Below are 16,620 nucleotides of genomic sequence, written 5' to 3'. Positions count from 1 at the left end.
GTGTATTTGGTGTTTCACTTTTGATTTTCAAACAATCACATTTTGTTTTCTGGAAATTCCAACCTTGGTAAATAATACACACGTTATAATCAGAATAAAATCCAGCTGTGATGCTAATAAGTTACTAATGTTACTCAGCATTTCTCTCTTGAGGCCTTTGCACGGTCTGGTGAACATCTAACAGCAATTCAATGTTTAACATGTTAAATCTCACAGTGTCCCCTCTTTTCCTGACTTCCACAGGAGGAATCTTACCAAGCTGTCTTTGATCTTCAGCCACATGCTGGCTGAGCTCAAGGCCATCTTCCCCAATGGTCTGTTTCAGGGTGACAACTTCCGCATCACCAAGGCAGATGCTGCAGAGTTTTGGAGACGCGCCTTCGGGGATAAGTAAGCACATTTGTGTGTTATCTTTTACATACACTTGTGTATTATCATAGTGGTTCCCGGAAACTTGAAGAGTCACTTTTAAGTTGTAAAAAGGAAATTCAGTAGTGCAAATCTGTAAGAAGATATATGGTCATGTGAAAAGAGAATCCGTGTAGTTCTGTGAAAAACTAAGTGCTCCCTTCCTTAGGAGTTGAGAGGATAAATAGCAGCCATTCAAATGAACTAGATGGATTGATTATCAGCAACTTTGATCAGATTTATAAAAGCAAAGGTTTCAGCTATTTGCTGGTCTGGATGGTTCAGATTTGTGTTAACAAAATGCCACAATCTCCTCAGTACATCAGTGGACATCCCAGCAAATTCAGGAGGAAAAAGCTCAAATGACTAAAGAGCTCTATCTAAGACTCAATAGTCCTCATATTTAATGTTAGAGATTGCGGCAGTAAAGAGTTAGGCTTGTTTTAAAGGGTTACCAGGCGAAAGCCCCTCCTCTTTAAAAGTAACATGGCAGTATGGTTTAGGGTTGTTTTACTCTTGGCGCAATATCCTTTGGGCACATGAGGCCAAAGTGGAGATGTTTAGTCATAATGCACAGTACCGTGTTTGGAGAAAACCAAAAACGGCATATCAGGGCAAACACTTCATATCAGCTGTCAAGCACGGTGGTGGAGGGGTGATGATTTGGGCTTATTTTGCAGCTACAGGACCCGGACGCCTTGTAGTTACTGAGCTCACCACGAACTCATTTTGTGTATCAAAGTATTCTAGAGTCATATGTGAGGTCGTGCAGCCGGGTAATGATCACAACACGCACAGCAGCAAATCAAGGTGTTGTAATGGTCCAGTCAAATTCAAGACATCAGGTTGATTGAAATGCAGTGGTGGGTCCTTAAGAGAGCTGTGGATTCATAAATACCCACAAACCTCAGTGTGCTGAGGCGACGGAAAGAAAAGCAGGCCAATTCCTCTACAACAATGTGAGAGAAAAAATAAGATTACTTCCAGTTATTGCTGCTAAAGGTGGTTCTACAAGTTGTTCAATCATTTCCACTTTTCACAGGATTCCTGAGCACTGCCGAGGAAAAAGGTCTTTTTTTTTTTCTTTTTTTTTTTGCTCTCACATGACTCTATGGAACATCTGAGAGCAAAAGGTTTTGCCTTCTTTCACAGAAATCAGACAATGAATATCTTCCCTGGGACAAATGTTGGTCCAGTGACTAAACAACACTAATATGTCTTTTTGTGGTTTATTCGCAACTGTGGACACAACTAATGTTCTGTGCGCATATTTTGGTTAATCAGTCACTATATACACAGACAAGTTAGATACCAAAGGGATGTAATCACCCTAGAGAACATCTTACTTGCAGGGTTTTCCCAAGTACTGTGTGCTAGTGCGTAATTTTTCCCTAAAAGAAAAGGGTTTTATATATATGTTGCATAGTTTTTAAAACAAAGTTGAGTATATTGAAAATGTTGGCCAAAGATCGGTGAAATTCATCTAATTTGCATGTTTCGTTACTGTCTCTTTAAAAGTTCACATCAGGTTTATATTTATGTCCAGTACAAAGATGACTTGAGTATAATAGCATTTCCTTTTTATCAGATCTTAATCACTGTAGGTTTTACACACAAAGCTATTCATGGCTGCATTTCGAGGTATGGGTTGTGTTTTAGATGCACTTGTAAAATGTACTTGTGAAATGCATGTAGCAGGTAAAGGAACCCAAAGTTAAAACCAAAACTGTTACTGCACCTTTACCTTGATTCTGCAAGACAGCTTGCAGGTAGCCTACATTTAAGAATCATTATTTATGAGGTTTAAATTTTTGATGCTTTATTACACTTTTTTTTGAGGGGATGTCATCATCCAATGTGTGTTTTTTGTGTGTTACAGAACCATTGTGCCTTGGAAGGTATTCCGTCAGTCTCTCCATGAGTTTCATCCCATCAGCTCTGGGCTGGAGGCTATGGCCCTAAAGTCCACCATAGATCTAACCTGCAATGACTACATCTCCGTCTTTGAGTTTGACATATTCACCAGGCTGTTTCAGGTAGATATCACACAGATGCACACTGCATCTTTCTCTTTGTTTTATAGTGGTCTCCTGAGCTAATGAAAGCAGAAATGTACAAAGGAAGAGAGACGGAGAAGATGGAGAGTAATTCCTAGGGGTTTGTTAGCCTTGGTCTAGGAAACAAATTTCATTTAAGCAGCACATAATGAACTTAAACTAATCAGCCGCATCTTTTTTTTTCAGCTAACTCTATCAACTTATTAGCAGGATGTCTGTTGACGTATATACACTGTCAGATAGCACTGACGATGAAAGTTTCCTCCTTCTTTGCCCAGCCAGTACACAAGGATATGTTCGGGAATTATTTTGCACTCTTTAATAGGCGTCTGTTGTCACATCATGTGGCCTAGAGAAGTCTGTTTGTGCTAGAGAGCGACACTGCGATCTTTCTCAAGGAGTCATTAAATGTGCTTCCCTGAGGTATTTTATTACTTCCAGAAAAGTAATAAGTAGCAAGATGGAAAAGTAGAATAGTTTCTTTGACATGAAATCTTTGAGAGGTTAAGAAATTAAACTGTTTTATTTTGCTATCCCCTAAATTAACTGTGTGTTTTATAGCTCATATTACTGGTTGTCTACTTGCATCCTGTGTCAGAGGTAGAGGGTTAAATGCAACCCACAATTTATATTTCACAATCATGAAGCAGCGCATTTGTTTCTGTGCCATTTTGTCATATACTTCTGGTGTGCAGATGCTGCACAGCACTTTTGAAATTTCTCTAAGTATAGAATGAGGACAGATAAAAAGAAAAAAGCAAAGGATATTGGGAAGGGGAGCACAAAGGGTGCGTTTATCTACCTTCTTCAGGGCTTATCTGTATTATGTAGTACAAGTTCTTTGCATCAGGATTGCAATTAAAACTATCAAATGAGAACCACTGATCTCTCGAGTGAACCATAATTTCTTGTATGGAGCAGCTAATGTTTATTCCTCAGTGACATCACCCCTACTTATGTGTATGTTACTGACAGGCTTAATGAAGCCTAAACAGATTACAGACATTTCCTATGGCACTCCCTCTTACAAAAACGTCCTCCTCTAAATGTCCTCAAACTCAGAAGAGGAAGTGAGCCTGTGGCCATTTTAAGCTCTGTCCTTGATATGCAGCAGACTGTTATTTTTTTATTTAATTTTTTTTAATATTGCTTTAAAAGCCCTCTCAGAAGTCTCATCTCTCTTCATGCAGTATCTTTAGGCTGAATTATGATTTGATTATAAATGGGCACATATAAGAAAACATGCATTCTTAGTGCAGTTAGGTGAAAACGGAGTGGTTTAGGATGAGTTGCCCTCCAAATGCCATTAAGATGTACCTGAAAATTAATTGTACAGTTGCTAGATTATTACCTTACTCATCAGACTTATTGCAGTTATTTAGGCAGTCTGCTAGGAAAAAGTACTAAAGCATACAACAGACATGTGATAAAATGTATTGAGTCCAGAGGAGACAGTTTTGACTTGTCACTTCCTGTGTTAAGTGCTGCTTACTGCAGAGCCAAATGGGCGGCGCTGGACCACGTCCAGCTCCCCCTCTCTGTGATTAAGGTTAGATTGAGGGTGGAGCTGGATCTAGACTAGGCAACTGGCAGTGTTAGGTTTTCATTTGGGCAACTATTGTGACGCTGAAAGAGGATTGGATGGGTCTCCATTAACATTTTTGCATCTCCTTAATTTTGCAGCTCACGTTAAGTGTCATATGTGTTAATTCTGCTTCCTTTCACACATCAGACAGACTAACGATAGCAATTTCGGAACCACCTACTCACCACAGCATGCATTCAGTGAGCGTGCTGTGGAGTAGCATGATTTTTTTTTTCTCTCCCCATTCTTCTTCATGTTAAATTTTTACTACTTATTGTGAGCATTTCTGGATGTGGGTCAAGTCGCCTTTAAAGAAAGAAACATGAGCTCCTATAAACGAGGCATTTTTTTCTCTCTCTCTCTCTCTTTTTAATGTACATTATGGAAAGCAGTCTACTAAAGTCTAGGAGTCTTCATTCTGTGACTCCACGTGGTGCCAAATGAGTTGCTTTGCTTAAAATACCTTTTCGCACAGATTGATCCCGGTCATTGTACATCACAATGAGGTTTGCCGAACAGTTGTTAAACCTTGAATATCACCAGTGATGCAATATATTTCACTCTTGCTGTGCTCATTCTGTTACTGCCATGTACATTCACACATCAGATGACTCACTTTCTCTGTGTGTGTGCAGCCTTGGTCATCCCTGCTGCGGAACTGGAACAGCTTGGCAGTTACTCACCCGGGGTACATGGCCTTCCTCACCTACGATGAGGTCAAAGCTCGGCTTCAAAAGTTCATTCACAAGCCTGGCAGGTGAGATATCATGATACCAGACATCCACACCACACTTTGTAAAATATTCATCAACACTGAATGTGTAACATGGTTCATAAAGCATTAGCTTTATCTTTTTTTTTTTTTTTTAAAAGGAGAGGAAATAAGTGCTAATTGTATAGGAACTTAATCTAGCATCACCATTTCTTTTTACCAGTACCACCTTGTGGTTGCTTGGTAACTTTACAGTCTGTTGTAGTCTGTAGATCTTTACTTGGACATATTGCACAATTTGGTGAAAAACGGCGTTGTGCTGGGTGCAAAAGCGGAATATGCAACACGGGGCCAAAGCAAAAAACCTTGTTTTACTGTTCATGCAGCCCTACACAGAACGCATATTCACTGCACAGTGCAGTGCAGACATAATGCATAACTGCCCATTTCTAAATTCAGTTCATACCCAAAATGTCTCTACCTTTACGGTGACCTTTCATTGCATGTATTTTTACAGTTTAGTTTTCTATCAGCATTTGTTTTAGCACTGAGCAACATGATTCTGTGCATTATTAGACACACATCTCACACATCACATTATCACTCTGTGTCTATTGGCAACTGGATAGTTGCACCTAGGTCCTATTTTTGTTCCTGGTAGAGGGCAGAGAGGGCACAGTTTTAACGTTAATGCCAGATTCACTCACAATTAGTGCAAAAGTTTGTGTGTTCGTGTGTGTTGGTTTGTGTGTGAAGAACCCAGGGCAGCATGGCACTGGTACCTTGCATCAATGGCCTGATTGTATGCTGAAAGCTGATGTCACTCTTCAGGCCTGGCCCGTGTAGGGCCACGTTGACATTGGAGCAGTAGTTACTGTGCAGCGTTTTTGACACTCTAAATTACAGTGTGCCATTAAGAGAACGCTGTTGGTACTATGGGTACAACAGTTCTGTGCTAAACATCGAGGCTGTGACCAACACTTAGTCCTGCCAATTTTTAATGAGCAACCCTACTTATGCTGTCTCTCTTTTTTTTTTTTTTCTTCTGTCATTTCTATATACAAATTGGTCAGCTTGTCCAGTTAACTAGAGAAGTGCATATTGGGGGGGAGTGGTCCATCTCTTATCTCTTTAGTTTTGTTCTTGCCTTTCCACTGTCCATCCCACGGCACAAACGGCTATTTTTATCTGATCTAACATGCTGTACATTCACCTCCAGCTTCACAACAGTGTCATCCTTACGAAGCAGTATTAGCCCCGTTGCGGTTGATGTTAGTTGTTGATCTTTTATTTTGATAAGCAGTGATGGGTTTTTGTGCCGTTGATAGTTTCAGCAAGTGTGCATCTCGTCTCTGTTTGTCATTCCTACACTCAGTTCTGTCCCAGTTGTCTCCATAATTTGTAGTCTTCTTTAGCAACGTCGAATGGTAACTACGGCAATGGTGTAAACGCAGTTGCTTTAATGTTTCTATAATGTGTTATATACACAGAATGTAATGTGTGTATCTGTGATGTGTATCCCATAATCTAGTATATATTTATGTATATATGTGTTCAGGATTGTAATGAAAATGCAAATTAGAAAATGTAGCTCATTTTGCCACATTCTCTTATGCATGTTTATTATGCAGCCTGCATATTTTCATTTGGATTGTGCTTACTTGAAGGTATTTCTTGTGCACATTTTGCAGCCACTGCTGCCCTTTTACCACATTTCATCTCATTGTATTTTATTACTTTTTTCAGAGTTAAATCTGACCATTTAACACCATTCGAGCTATTCTTATTTACAATTCCCCTCTCTTCTCAGTTACATCTTCCGACTGAGCTGCACAAGACTGGGCCAGTGGGCTATTGGCTACGTGACTGCAGATGGAAATATACTCCAGACCATTCCCCATAATAAACCCCTCTTCCAGGCTCTCATTGATGGTTTCAGGGAAGGATTGTAAGTCAACTGGCATTTTGTGAGCTTCGCTAAAATCATGTCATTTTCTTGCAGCTTTCCATCCAGACCTCTGAGGTTCTGTTTTTTGTCTTTGTCACTGGTTCACAGTCTTGATTCTCTTGATTCGATGTAATTTTTACTGTGGAGCGTCTCTTTTTCTCTCTTTCTCCTGTTCCGTCCTTTCTTCCTACAAAGCTTGCACAGTTTTGTGTGTGAGATTTGCTCTAAGCCAATTCAGACATATCATTTTACATGTTCCCATCATTCCAGTATTCTAACCACAATAGAGTTGTTGATTTAGCTGACTGGCGTAAAACTCATCTTTTTAAGCCAGCGCTGATTCCTTTGTTTAATAACAGCTATAGTTGGTCCGTTCCACCATGTAATCAAATGGTGATTTCAAGTGGGAAATCTTGAAAGCTTTTCAAAGCTTATAAACTGTATCGCCTCTATCTTCAAAACATTTATCAAATGGTAATTACAGAGTCTGACTCATTTAGAAAACACTCACGTATTGTACATGCACAAACTCGTAGCGAATGAATGGACTGAACAGATGTTTTCATTACCACAGCCTGTTAGGTATACATGCCACATAATTGCAGTAACTAATAATGATCATTACTTCTAAATTAAAATACCTGCCAAAATACCCAAGGATGCTTTAAATAGATTTACTAATTTATTGTGTCTCTGCATCTGCAGCTATTTATTCCCTGATGGCCGGACTCAAAATCCTGACCTGACAGGACTGTGCGAGCCTTCGCCTCAAGACCATATCAAAGTCACCCAGGTCAGAGCAGCATTCTTCTAAGACTCTTGAAAACCCCATGCATTTGGGTTTTTTTGTGTTTTTTATTTTATTGTAGTGTTAAAATGGTTTGTTACGTTTGGATGACTAAACAAAGGATTTAAACAATTTATACATCTGTTAATAAGATTGGTCCAATAAATGGGATCCAGTACTGATCACACTCTTACAGCAGTGCATCCAGCAGAGTCCAAAAGAATTTTGAGTATTATCAACATCTTTATTCATGACTTTGTTTTAAATACTGTAGAAGATCTTTTCAGACTCATACATGTTCTCAGAATTTTGTAAGTGCAATGAACAGACTTACTTTGCAGCTGCTGGACTGAAACTCAAACTACACCCCCCACAACTGTCTATCGCTCCAGATCCTTCCAGGCTTTTTTTTTCCTTTTTTTTTTTTTTTTTCCAAAAGGATCTCAGGTGCTGTTGTTCCTGTATGATGTTACCGTCTTGTCATGTTTTTTTTTTTTTTTTCTCCCCGCAGGAACAATATGAGCTGTACTGTGAGATGGGCTCCACTTTCCAGCTTTGTAAGATCTGTGCCGAGAACGACAAGGATGTGAAGATTGAGCCCTGTGGTCATCTCATGTGCACCTCCTGTCTCACTGCCTGGCAGGTACAAGAGTGGGTGTATGCAAGGGGGTTTGTGTGGGTTGTTCATGTGTCATAACTCAAACCTGGTAAGAGGTGAACTCTCTGTTGAAGTGCTCTTTTATTCAGACATGTTAGACACAAAAAAAGCCCTTCTCTCATCTCTGCATGCTCTAACCATCTGCCTTTTGGCCTGTGTTGCAGGAGTCAGAAGGTCAGGGAACAGGATGTCCCTTTTGTCGCTGTGAGATTAAGGGTACGGAGCCGATAGTTGTGGATCCTTTTGACCCAAAGGACAACAGCGGAGGGTCTTCCAAGAGCACATTTGGGGCTGAGGGTGCACCCTCACCCAGCTACGACGACGATGATGATGACAGACTTGAAGACCCTCATCTAATAATGAGCAAACTTGCCGGCACAAAGGTAAGATGGTGACAGGAGTTGGACTTCACTAAAAAAAAAAAGTTTCAAAGTTTCCAGTCGTGGCACTGGGTGAGCTATTCTGGTCTTTTTCTATTCATAAAACGTTGAGGCACTTAACACCCAGAGTGCACCTCACGGGTTCCTGCTGTCCTCTTATCTCCTGCTTTTCTGAGAGACCCTGTGCAGATGAAACGCTCCCTGCCCTGGCCTTTTCACTTCTTGTGAGCTTCAAGCTCACATCTCCTATCTAAAGTCTTTCATCTCCATCTTTCATGGCACCAAGGTAGCAGCTTTTTGTGCCTCTTTGTATTTGATATGTGGGGCATTCTCCTGTCTTACATCTTTTATGTACCTCTGAGAAACTGTGTGTGCATTAATCTGTTTATAGAGTAGGCGAATACCTGAGATCTTACACACTTTGATGTGGTCCCAGGAATTTCTTTGGCTTTGATTGCTGGCCTGACCTCTTTGACCATTTACTCTATATTTACTCATTTCTTGTGCGTACTTGTTTGTTTCATCTGTGTGAAACAAGATACGTTTGAGGAACTGCACAAAAAATAAAGCTCTAATATTGGACAGAGCTGTAAAGTAACCTTATAAGGTTATCAGAGTTTTCAGTTGGCCTTAAGTTATTGCAGATATGAGAGGAGATTTGTGATATTTGCAAAATGAGAAGTTGCATTTGGATTCCATCTGATTTTGTTTGAATATTGCTGATCAGTGTTTGGCTCTTTTGTGCGTCATCCAGGTGGAGCGTCCCCCATCACCCATGTCTGGGACTCCTCAGTCCTCTCTTCCCCCGGTGCCTCCCAGACTAGACCTATTACCACACAGACCTCCCAACCCCCCTGGTGCCTCCAGCCCTGGAGTCAGCAGTAAGGTAACTAAATGTACACAAGAAGGGATCTAAAAACTTACAAGTCTAATATTGATGTCCAGTCTATGTACAGTAGAGTGTGTCATGCCTTACTGGGTACCTAATCCTAATCTACTCAACTTTTGTGGTGGGTCCGGAGTCAGAGCAGGTAAGAAGGGGGAGGGGAAAAAGCCTAAAATTGAAAAATAGACTAGCTATGTGCTAGGAAGAACCTACTCATAGAACCTGCTCCTTCATACAGGTAAGGAATTTAAAAATGACGGTCACAATAATCAGGGCATTTTATCTTCAAAGTTCCTTCTCTGGGAAACTGCCATATTTCCACATTGTTATTATTTTTTAAATGTAGATAAAATGAAACTGCAGATGAAAAGCTTGATTATTCTGCACATTATAAACAGCATCTTTGCTCGGTGTTGTTCATCTGCGTTGCGTGTATTGTTGGAAATGATGACAAATGCATAAACAGTGGCTTTCTTGCTAAATAGATTACTTCCAGCACAGAAGATAACAGCACAGAGCTTTCTTTGGTTTCACATTAATATCGCATGTAGTCTAAATGAGATCCCTCCTCCTTGGTTTTTCCCTCCAGGCACCATCTCATCACAAAGACAAGCCTCTTCCCCTTCCCCCAGCACTGCGTGATCTCCCCCTCCCCTCCTCCAGACCGCCCCACACCGCCGGGGCAGCCCCTGATGGACGGCTTCAGAGGCGGCCCCTACCCAGCACACCCGGGGAGCCCCCTCGCGATAAACTCCCTCCTACACCCCAAACCGGCCCTGTCTGACTGGACCTCCAGGCCGGTTCCCAAGGCTCCCACCTCCTCTTCGTCATCCTCTTCGGTATCCTCTTCATCCACCCAATTCCCCTGTCTGGGCCCGGACCTCCGAGCAGGTGTCAGGGAACTCTCCAACAGGCACTCCCTCCCCTTGGCACTGCCCTCCTCCATGGACGCTCGCTCAGACTCGCAGAACAACAGCTCCCTCAGTCTGGACCACCAGCTGGTCAGAGCAACCACAAAACACAGCACACTAAACTGCCGTTTGATTCATTTGCTACGGTTACAGGCACACACAGCACTAAAGTTATTACTAACTGTCCAAACAAAACCGAAATTATTCAGAATACTGTTTATATGGATTCCAGTAAATTATGTTATCTGTCACAAAAACAGTGACGATGACATTAATTAAGGTTGGCTTTTTACTTTTTGGATGAGCCAGCCTAGTCTTTTTTGAGAGTTTAAAGTCTTTATGTATCAGAATACAGTGGAACCAGTCTTCTACCTTACTACTTGCATGTCTGTGCAGGTCTAAATCCTAAGAGCTGCCTTTAATGTGTTTAATTTATTTATGATTCTTAGTTTTAACCTATAAAAATATTTGTCTTTAGTCTTTCTAAGATGCTATCTTTTGTTTCCTTTCCAGAATTTTTCCACCGGAGTTGGTCAAGATTACGACAACCCCAGAGTCAAACCTTCGGTCTCAGCCAACGCCATTTATGCACTGGCAAACAGGTACGTTTCAGTGCTGCTGAAAGCATCTCAGTGGAGTGGATCTTGTCTTTCCTGAATCACTGACATGCTTTGTGCCTACTTACAATTGCAAAGCTGTACAAATTACCTTGTTTGAAGTTGATTTATACTCAGTACCTTTTTAAGGATCATTTTCCATAATATAAATTATGCTTAATAAATAATATTCTTGGAACTGATTGCAGAGCGTCCCCAGCCAGGCCAGCAGGAGGAGATGAAGGACATGACAGTGATGATGAGTACATGATCCCCTCTTCTCGGCCCGTTCTGCCCCCCATCCCGACTTCACTCATGGGGGAGACCCCACCAATCCCAAGACCCCCACAGTCCGTGTCAGCAGTCCCGACACAGACCCAGGCCTCTGCACTGAACACACGGTACTAAGGCCTTTCTGTTACTCCTCTCGCAGCACATAAGAAAAAATAAACTGTCACTGTTGATTTATTTTTGCTTTTGGCCTTGCAGGCTGATTCTGGACGATGTACCTCATTCACTCCAAATGTATGAAGCCATGTTCAACGCCCAGCCCAGGTCACAACAAGCGAGAGATTCAGGTATTTGTGACCCACTAATCTCAGCTCGGCCTTGTGGGGCGGGGCCGTGTTCAGAGCAATTCACTTTCACATAATACTTTAAATATGCAAAAATCTTATGTTTTAATCAGATGAGGCTCATCTGGATTTTCGGAGTTTTATTTATTTGCTAAAACCACCATTGCACCACCTGAAAAAAAACCCACCTCCTTTGTATTGACATAAATGTGAATTATACTTCTGACTGCACTTGTGAGTTATCTGAAACCGTTTTAGACAATGTTAACTATATGAAATTAAACAGGTTAAGGTCTCAAGCATGTATTAAACTTTTAATCTCTCATATTCTGATTTCCTTTTAGACTATTCAGATTTGCCCCCTCAACCAGTGAGTAACGGTCCCAGAGACCACGAGGCTGACGACGGGGAAGAGGAGGAGAACGGCTACGATTTCCCCAAACCCAGACTGCCTTTGCCTCCCGCCCGACGGACCCTTTCAGAAATGGGGGGGTCTTTGTCTTCATCTTCTTCATCCTCCTCAATATGCGCTGCAGCAGCTTTCAATCGTCTTTCTCTAGATGCGGATGCAGGAGCAGCAGCATGTAAGTTTAACAGTTTATTGATTGCTTTCCACATGTGATTTTAATGTTGTATTTCTACTTGCATTTCATCTGTTATTCAGTTTATCCTGCTTAAATATGGACTTCTACTAAGTGCTTTGACATTTGAAATGTGTTGAGTTTTTTTACATCTGGGACAGCAGCTGCAGGAAAACTGTGCCTGTCTCTTAAAATCACTTGTATATAGCAATTTCATAACTACAGCCTTCACGTCCTTTCTGGCTCAAAATCAGCAAAAACTGCTGATGAATCAATAACTCGGCGTCCAAAAGTTCTTTGACCAGATCACAGCCTGAAAAGTCAGCTAAAGCATTTTGCTTCCTGGTCTGGGGCCAAACATAATGCAGATTTTCCAGAAGCTCTCTGAAGTTAATATTAGACTCAGCTCTGGACTTTGATTGTCATGAATTGATTTCTTTTACTGCACATCATCTGCATGTGTGGGTGCGTGCAGATTCAAAGAAAAGTAAAGACTAGTAATTACAGAGAGCTGTTTTGTTACATTAGTGACCTTAAAATAGATTTAAAAAAGTAATGTCCTCAGAATGGTGGAAACGACCTGATGTGGGATGGCCTGCTGTGTCATCAGAAACTTGTAGTGACCACACAGACGTCTTCATCCACAGACTGCAAGGAGCGAACACAGCAGTACTTGCCTCAGCAGACACAACGCGGTCTGAAGAAAGAAGCTCGGGCAGAGAGTAGATTGACGAGAGGGAGCAGTGTTTTAGATCACTTAGGAGAGACTCCGTGTTAGAAGCACCACCTCTGAGTTTAAGTGTTCAGGTGTTGGCTGAATGAGACTGTGTTCATTTTGTCCTGGCCTCTGTTGTGACTTGACATTTACTGCTGGAGGATGATTGCAGAGTGTCTGATTGTTCCCATCTTCATGTCTAAGGATCAATCAAAGAGTGCTCACACAGTCTGATTAACTCTGAGATTCGAGCTGAACCCTTATGACTGGTTTATTGAAAGCCACTACACTGGAAAGGACATCAAATGTGTGTTAAGATAAAAAGTTAATAGCTTACCTCAGTGATCAAGATCCCTTTTTCCACATTACTTTCACATTATTTCCAGTAGTTTTATTTTCTGTCTTTGACCCACACTGGCTGTTATGTTTAAAACTAGTTTATGTTGGTTCTCATTCCACCAAAGCCAGACCCTTTGATTTCACTCTTCCCATTTCCTCAGCCTTCCCAGATCCAATGGAGGCACCAGAGAGACCTCCAAAGCCCCTTCCCAGACGAATCAATTCCGAGCGTCGGGCCAGCCCAGTCCCCCCACTCCACTCGGCGGCGGGGCAACAGGAGGAGAAGCCAACCCACAAATCAGTAGCGAGATCGAGCACCTAATGAGTCAGGGATACACTCAGCACGACATCCAGAAAGCACTGATGATTGCACAGAACAATATCGAGATGGCCAAGAACATCCTGCGCGAATTTGTCTCCATTCCCTCTACCGCGCACATTCTCACATAGCACATCCTCCCGCCTCTCTCCTGTTTGCTCTCTTTTGCCTAGCTTGGCCCAGCCTGGTTTGGTTTAGGCTGGCATAGACCAGCCCGAAACCCAAAGCCACTGCCTGCAGCACTAGCTCCAGTGCTGGCTGACACCCTACGCCCCTGTGGATTTTTAACTGGCTGTTACTCCAGCAAGCTCGCAGTGTCTCGGGACTCTCGCCCTGCACTCCACGCGCTTTCACAGTGTCTGGCCTTCTTTGAACTGCTGCAGCCGGCCTCTTAGTTTTCAACATCTCTGCAGGACTCATCCCGTGCGGAGCAACAACAAATAATGGAACGCCGTATAATTGCAAGGCTTCCGTAGGAATCTCGGAGAGACGGATTCTTATCCTTTCATTTTGAAGCCTCTTGCTGAAAATGTAACCAACACCTCACAAATAAAACTAAAATGTATGTCTATATGAAAATTTAATATATGAGTAAATATATATTAAATGTGTGTAATATATACAGTACGTGCATATATAGTATGTGAAAATGATCGCAGCTTTGAGGGTCACGGTTGGTACAGGCGAAAAGGGCAGATGGGACCAGGTTAAAGAGTCGGTCAGGAGATTTCTGTGATGGGGTGAGGACGAGTCGGGGTGTCTTCCTCACCCGGGTTTGCTGGTCAGCAGCAGTTTGGGGGGAAAAAGAAAGAAAGAAAAAAAAAAAAAAAAACATGCCGCAGAGCTTCTTCATTTGGAATTCAGTCTGTTATGGCCTTCGATTAACTGTTGCTTTGGTACTTTTTTGTTTTAGAAACCGTGCTTGTTTTGTCGTGTTGTTTTTTTCAAAGTAGCATGAAGATGGTTTCAGGTCTGGACTGTTGCTGGATCTGCGTGTGTGTGCGTGTGTGTGTGTGCGTGTATGTGTGCGTACATGTGTGCCTGTCTGCCAGACCTACACCTCATGGCCTGCTCTTAAAACGAACCCCTGTTCCTGTACAACATGAATGTGGAATTACACTCGGTGTACTCGAGACTCGTGCTCTGTAAACGTACTACTGCTCGAACTTGTATGTCAGGGCCCAGTGTAGCTGTAGAGCCTGGCAGTGAGATTAGAGGACGTACTAATGTTGACGCCCCTGCAGTACCAGACAGGCTAGTGTTGCGTGATCCGTGGCGGCTGAACGCTTTTTTTTTTTTTTTTTTTTTTTTGACTAACTTCTTAGGCTGACTGGTTCAGATTTCTATCTCCAGCTCAGTCCGGTGTTACAAAAACAACAACAAAAAAAGTCATTGATTTTACTTTGATAATATATTATTGTAATATGATCATAAATATTGTTATTATAATTAATTCAGAAGTGCTTCACTGCTGCTACTGTTGTTAGTGCTAAACAATTAAGCCTTCAATGTACAATTGTGAATATTGTGTTTAACCGTCATTCTGCTTCTTTAAAGTGACAGTATCATGTGTTTCTCTAGTCCGTAATGTAGCATACTTGAAAGTACAAGCGACTTGTGAGCATGCAGCTCTATCAGGTCGCAAATCTTCAGTGTTTTTCTTTTTTCTTTTCTTTTTTTCTTAACGTATATATAAATATAAAATATACTCTCTGTAAGTAGAAGCTGTAGAGGAACAGTAATATCGCAAGCAAAATGTTCTGGGCATGGAAACCAGACGTTTTGCAACAGATTCAAGCTTCTCTTTCACATCGGTTTCCTTCCTCTGCAGGAGTTCGTCCCGCTGAAAGGGAGTGACTGCCGAGGCTTTTTAATCGTAGGCTCATGGGTTTGTTGGCCCACCCCCCCAAGTCTACAGAAAATCAGTGTTTGGGCCGACTGTAAGAGCTAACTCAGGAATAACAATGTATGTCTGAACAAGTGGCGTTCACCCTGTCTGTCAAAAAAAAAAAAAAAAAAAAAAAGCAAAAAAACCAGAAGAGACTCATGTTGGCATAGACAGCAGCTCACCTGTCCAGCTGTCTGTTCATCCAGGTGACATGTAGCCAAAAGTTTCCGCGTAATGAAGTCACACAAGTAGCCTATTACTCATTTTTGTTTGTCATAACTTGCACATTAGTTTTTTTGTATTATTTCCAGTGTTTGCAGGTCTATAAAGACAGCAGCTTCTTTTCCAGGTACTAATTACGAATGAATTATGAGGAATTCATCCAAGCAGCTTCTAGGTACACTGACTGAACCTCTCCCAGCATATGAAGAATGTTTTTTGGGGGGTTTTCACCCACCCTGGGAGTGCGTGCATCGTGTAAGTCAGCCCTGTCTTATTCTGGGTGTCTCTGCGTGTTGACTGGAAGCTTTGTCTATGCTGTCTCGCCCTCTTTTATTTCATTTTGGGGTCTTTTTTTTACTCTTCCTAGTTGCCTTGAGAAACTTCTTGAATGATGTTTAATGGACAGGAAGCTCCCCTCATATCCTCAATACTGTACCAGTGTGTGTTTATATATTAAGGATGGCATGTCATTGTCATGTATTATTTACTGTTGGTTTTGTTTTTGCACATTATACCAGTTTGTGCTTTGATACTGTCACTCTAAAGAAAAGCAAATTGTATAGAGTTAGATATGAAAAGAGGAAAAAAATGGCTGTTATATTTCATTTTGCATTCCTGTACATGTATTTTGTTCCAAAGGATTTGTTTACTTATGTGAATAATTCAGTGAGCAGTGCCATCTGTTTTTGTTTTTTAGATGTTTTTTGGAAGAGCGTTTGTTGGTATAGATGTGTACCTGTTGGTCTCCGAAGGCAAAATGATGCGGTATTGCTTGTATTAATCTGTCCTCTATGCTTCTTCAGCCTCATCAGGCCTCATTCATGAGTAGCGAGCACTCATCTGTGAAAGGACTCAGCTTTTTTTGTGTTTGCCTTTCCCTGATCAGTGCTCAGACTCTGAGCTTGATGCTAACCAGGGGTATTTCAGTTATCTGCCAGAAGAGGGAGCTGTTGTTCCACATGGCTGCATTGCTTCTCAACAGTAAAAAGCTTTTTTCTTTTTTTTTCTTTCTTTCTTTTTTCTTTTTTTTTTTTAAAAAAAAAAGGTTTTTAA

At 41.5% G+C, this 16,620-nt stretch overlaps 1 protein-coding gene across 1 annotated transcript in view; it reads left to right on the top strand.

The window, feature by feature from the left end:
• The window catches only part of cbl (Cbl proto-oncogene, E3 ubiquitin protein ligase), a 35,011-nt gene extending 18,612 nt beyond the window's left edge, over window positions 1–16,399 (top strand). Inside the window, 16 exon segments of the mRNA XM_019367473.2 lie at window positions 244–390; window positions 2,288–2,444; window positions 4,686–4,807; window positions 6,573–6,710; window positions 7,416–7,503; window positions 8,009–8,140; window positions 8,320–8,538; window positions 9,290–9,421; window positions 10,011–10,192; window positions 10,194–10,422; window positions 10,846–10,934; window positions 11,138–11,329; window positions 11,418–11,506; window positions 11,848–12,087; window positions 13,300–13,403; window positions 13,406–16,399. Of these exon segments, the coding sequence (XP_019223018.2) occupies window positions 244–390; window positions 2,288–2,444; window positions 4,686–4,807; window positions 6,573–6,710; window positions 7,416–7,503; window positions 8,009–8,140; window positions 8,320–8,538; window positions 9,290–9,421; window positions 10,011–10,192; window positions 10,194–10,422; window positions 10,846–10,934; window positions 11,138–11,329; window positions 11,418–11,506; window positions 11,848–12,087; window positions 13,300–13,403; window positions 13,406–13,588 (2,443 nt within the window). The 3' untranslated portion in view covers window positions 13,589–16,399.
• Window positions 16,400–16,620: the final 221 nt, after the last annotated feature.

This window comes from Oreochromis niloticus, linkage group LG14 (assembly GCF_001858045.2).
Source record: "Oreochromis niloticus isolate F11D_XX linkage group LG14, O_niloticus_UMD_NMBU, whole genome shotgun sequence".
NCBI classification, from domain to species: Eukaryota; Metazoa; Chordata; class Actinopteri; order Cichliformes; family Cichlidae; genus Oreochromis; species Oreochromis niloticus.
This window is presented reverse-complemented; position numbering and strand designations above follow the sequence as displayed.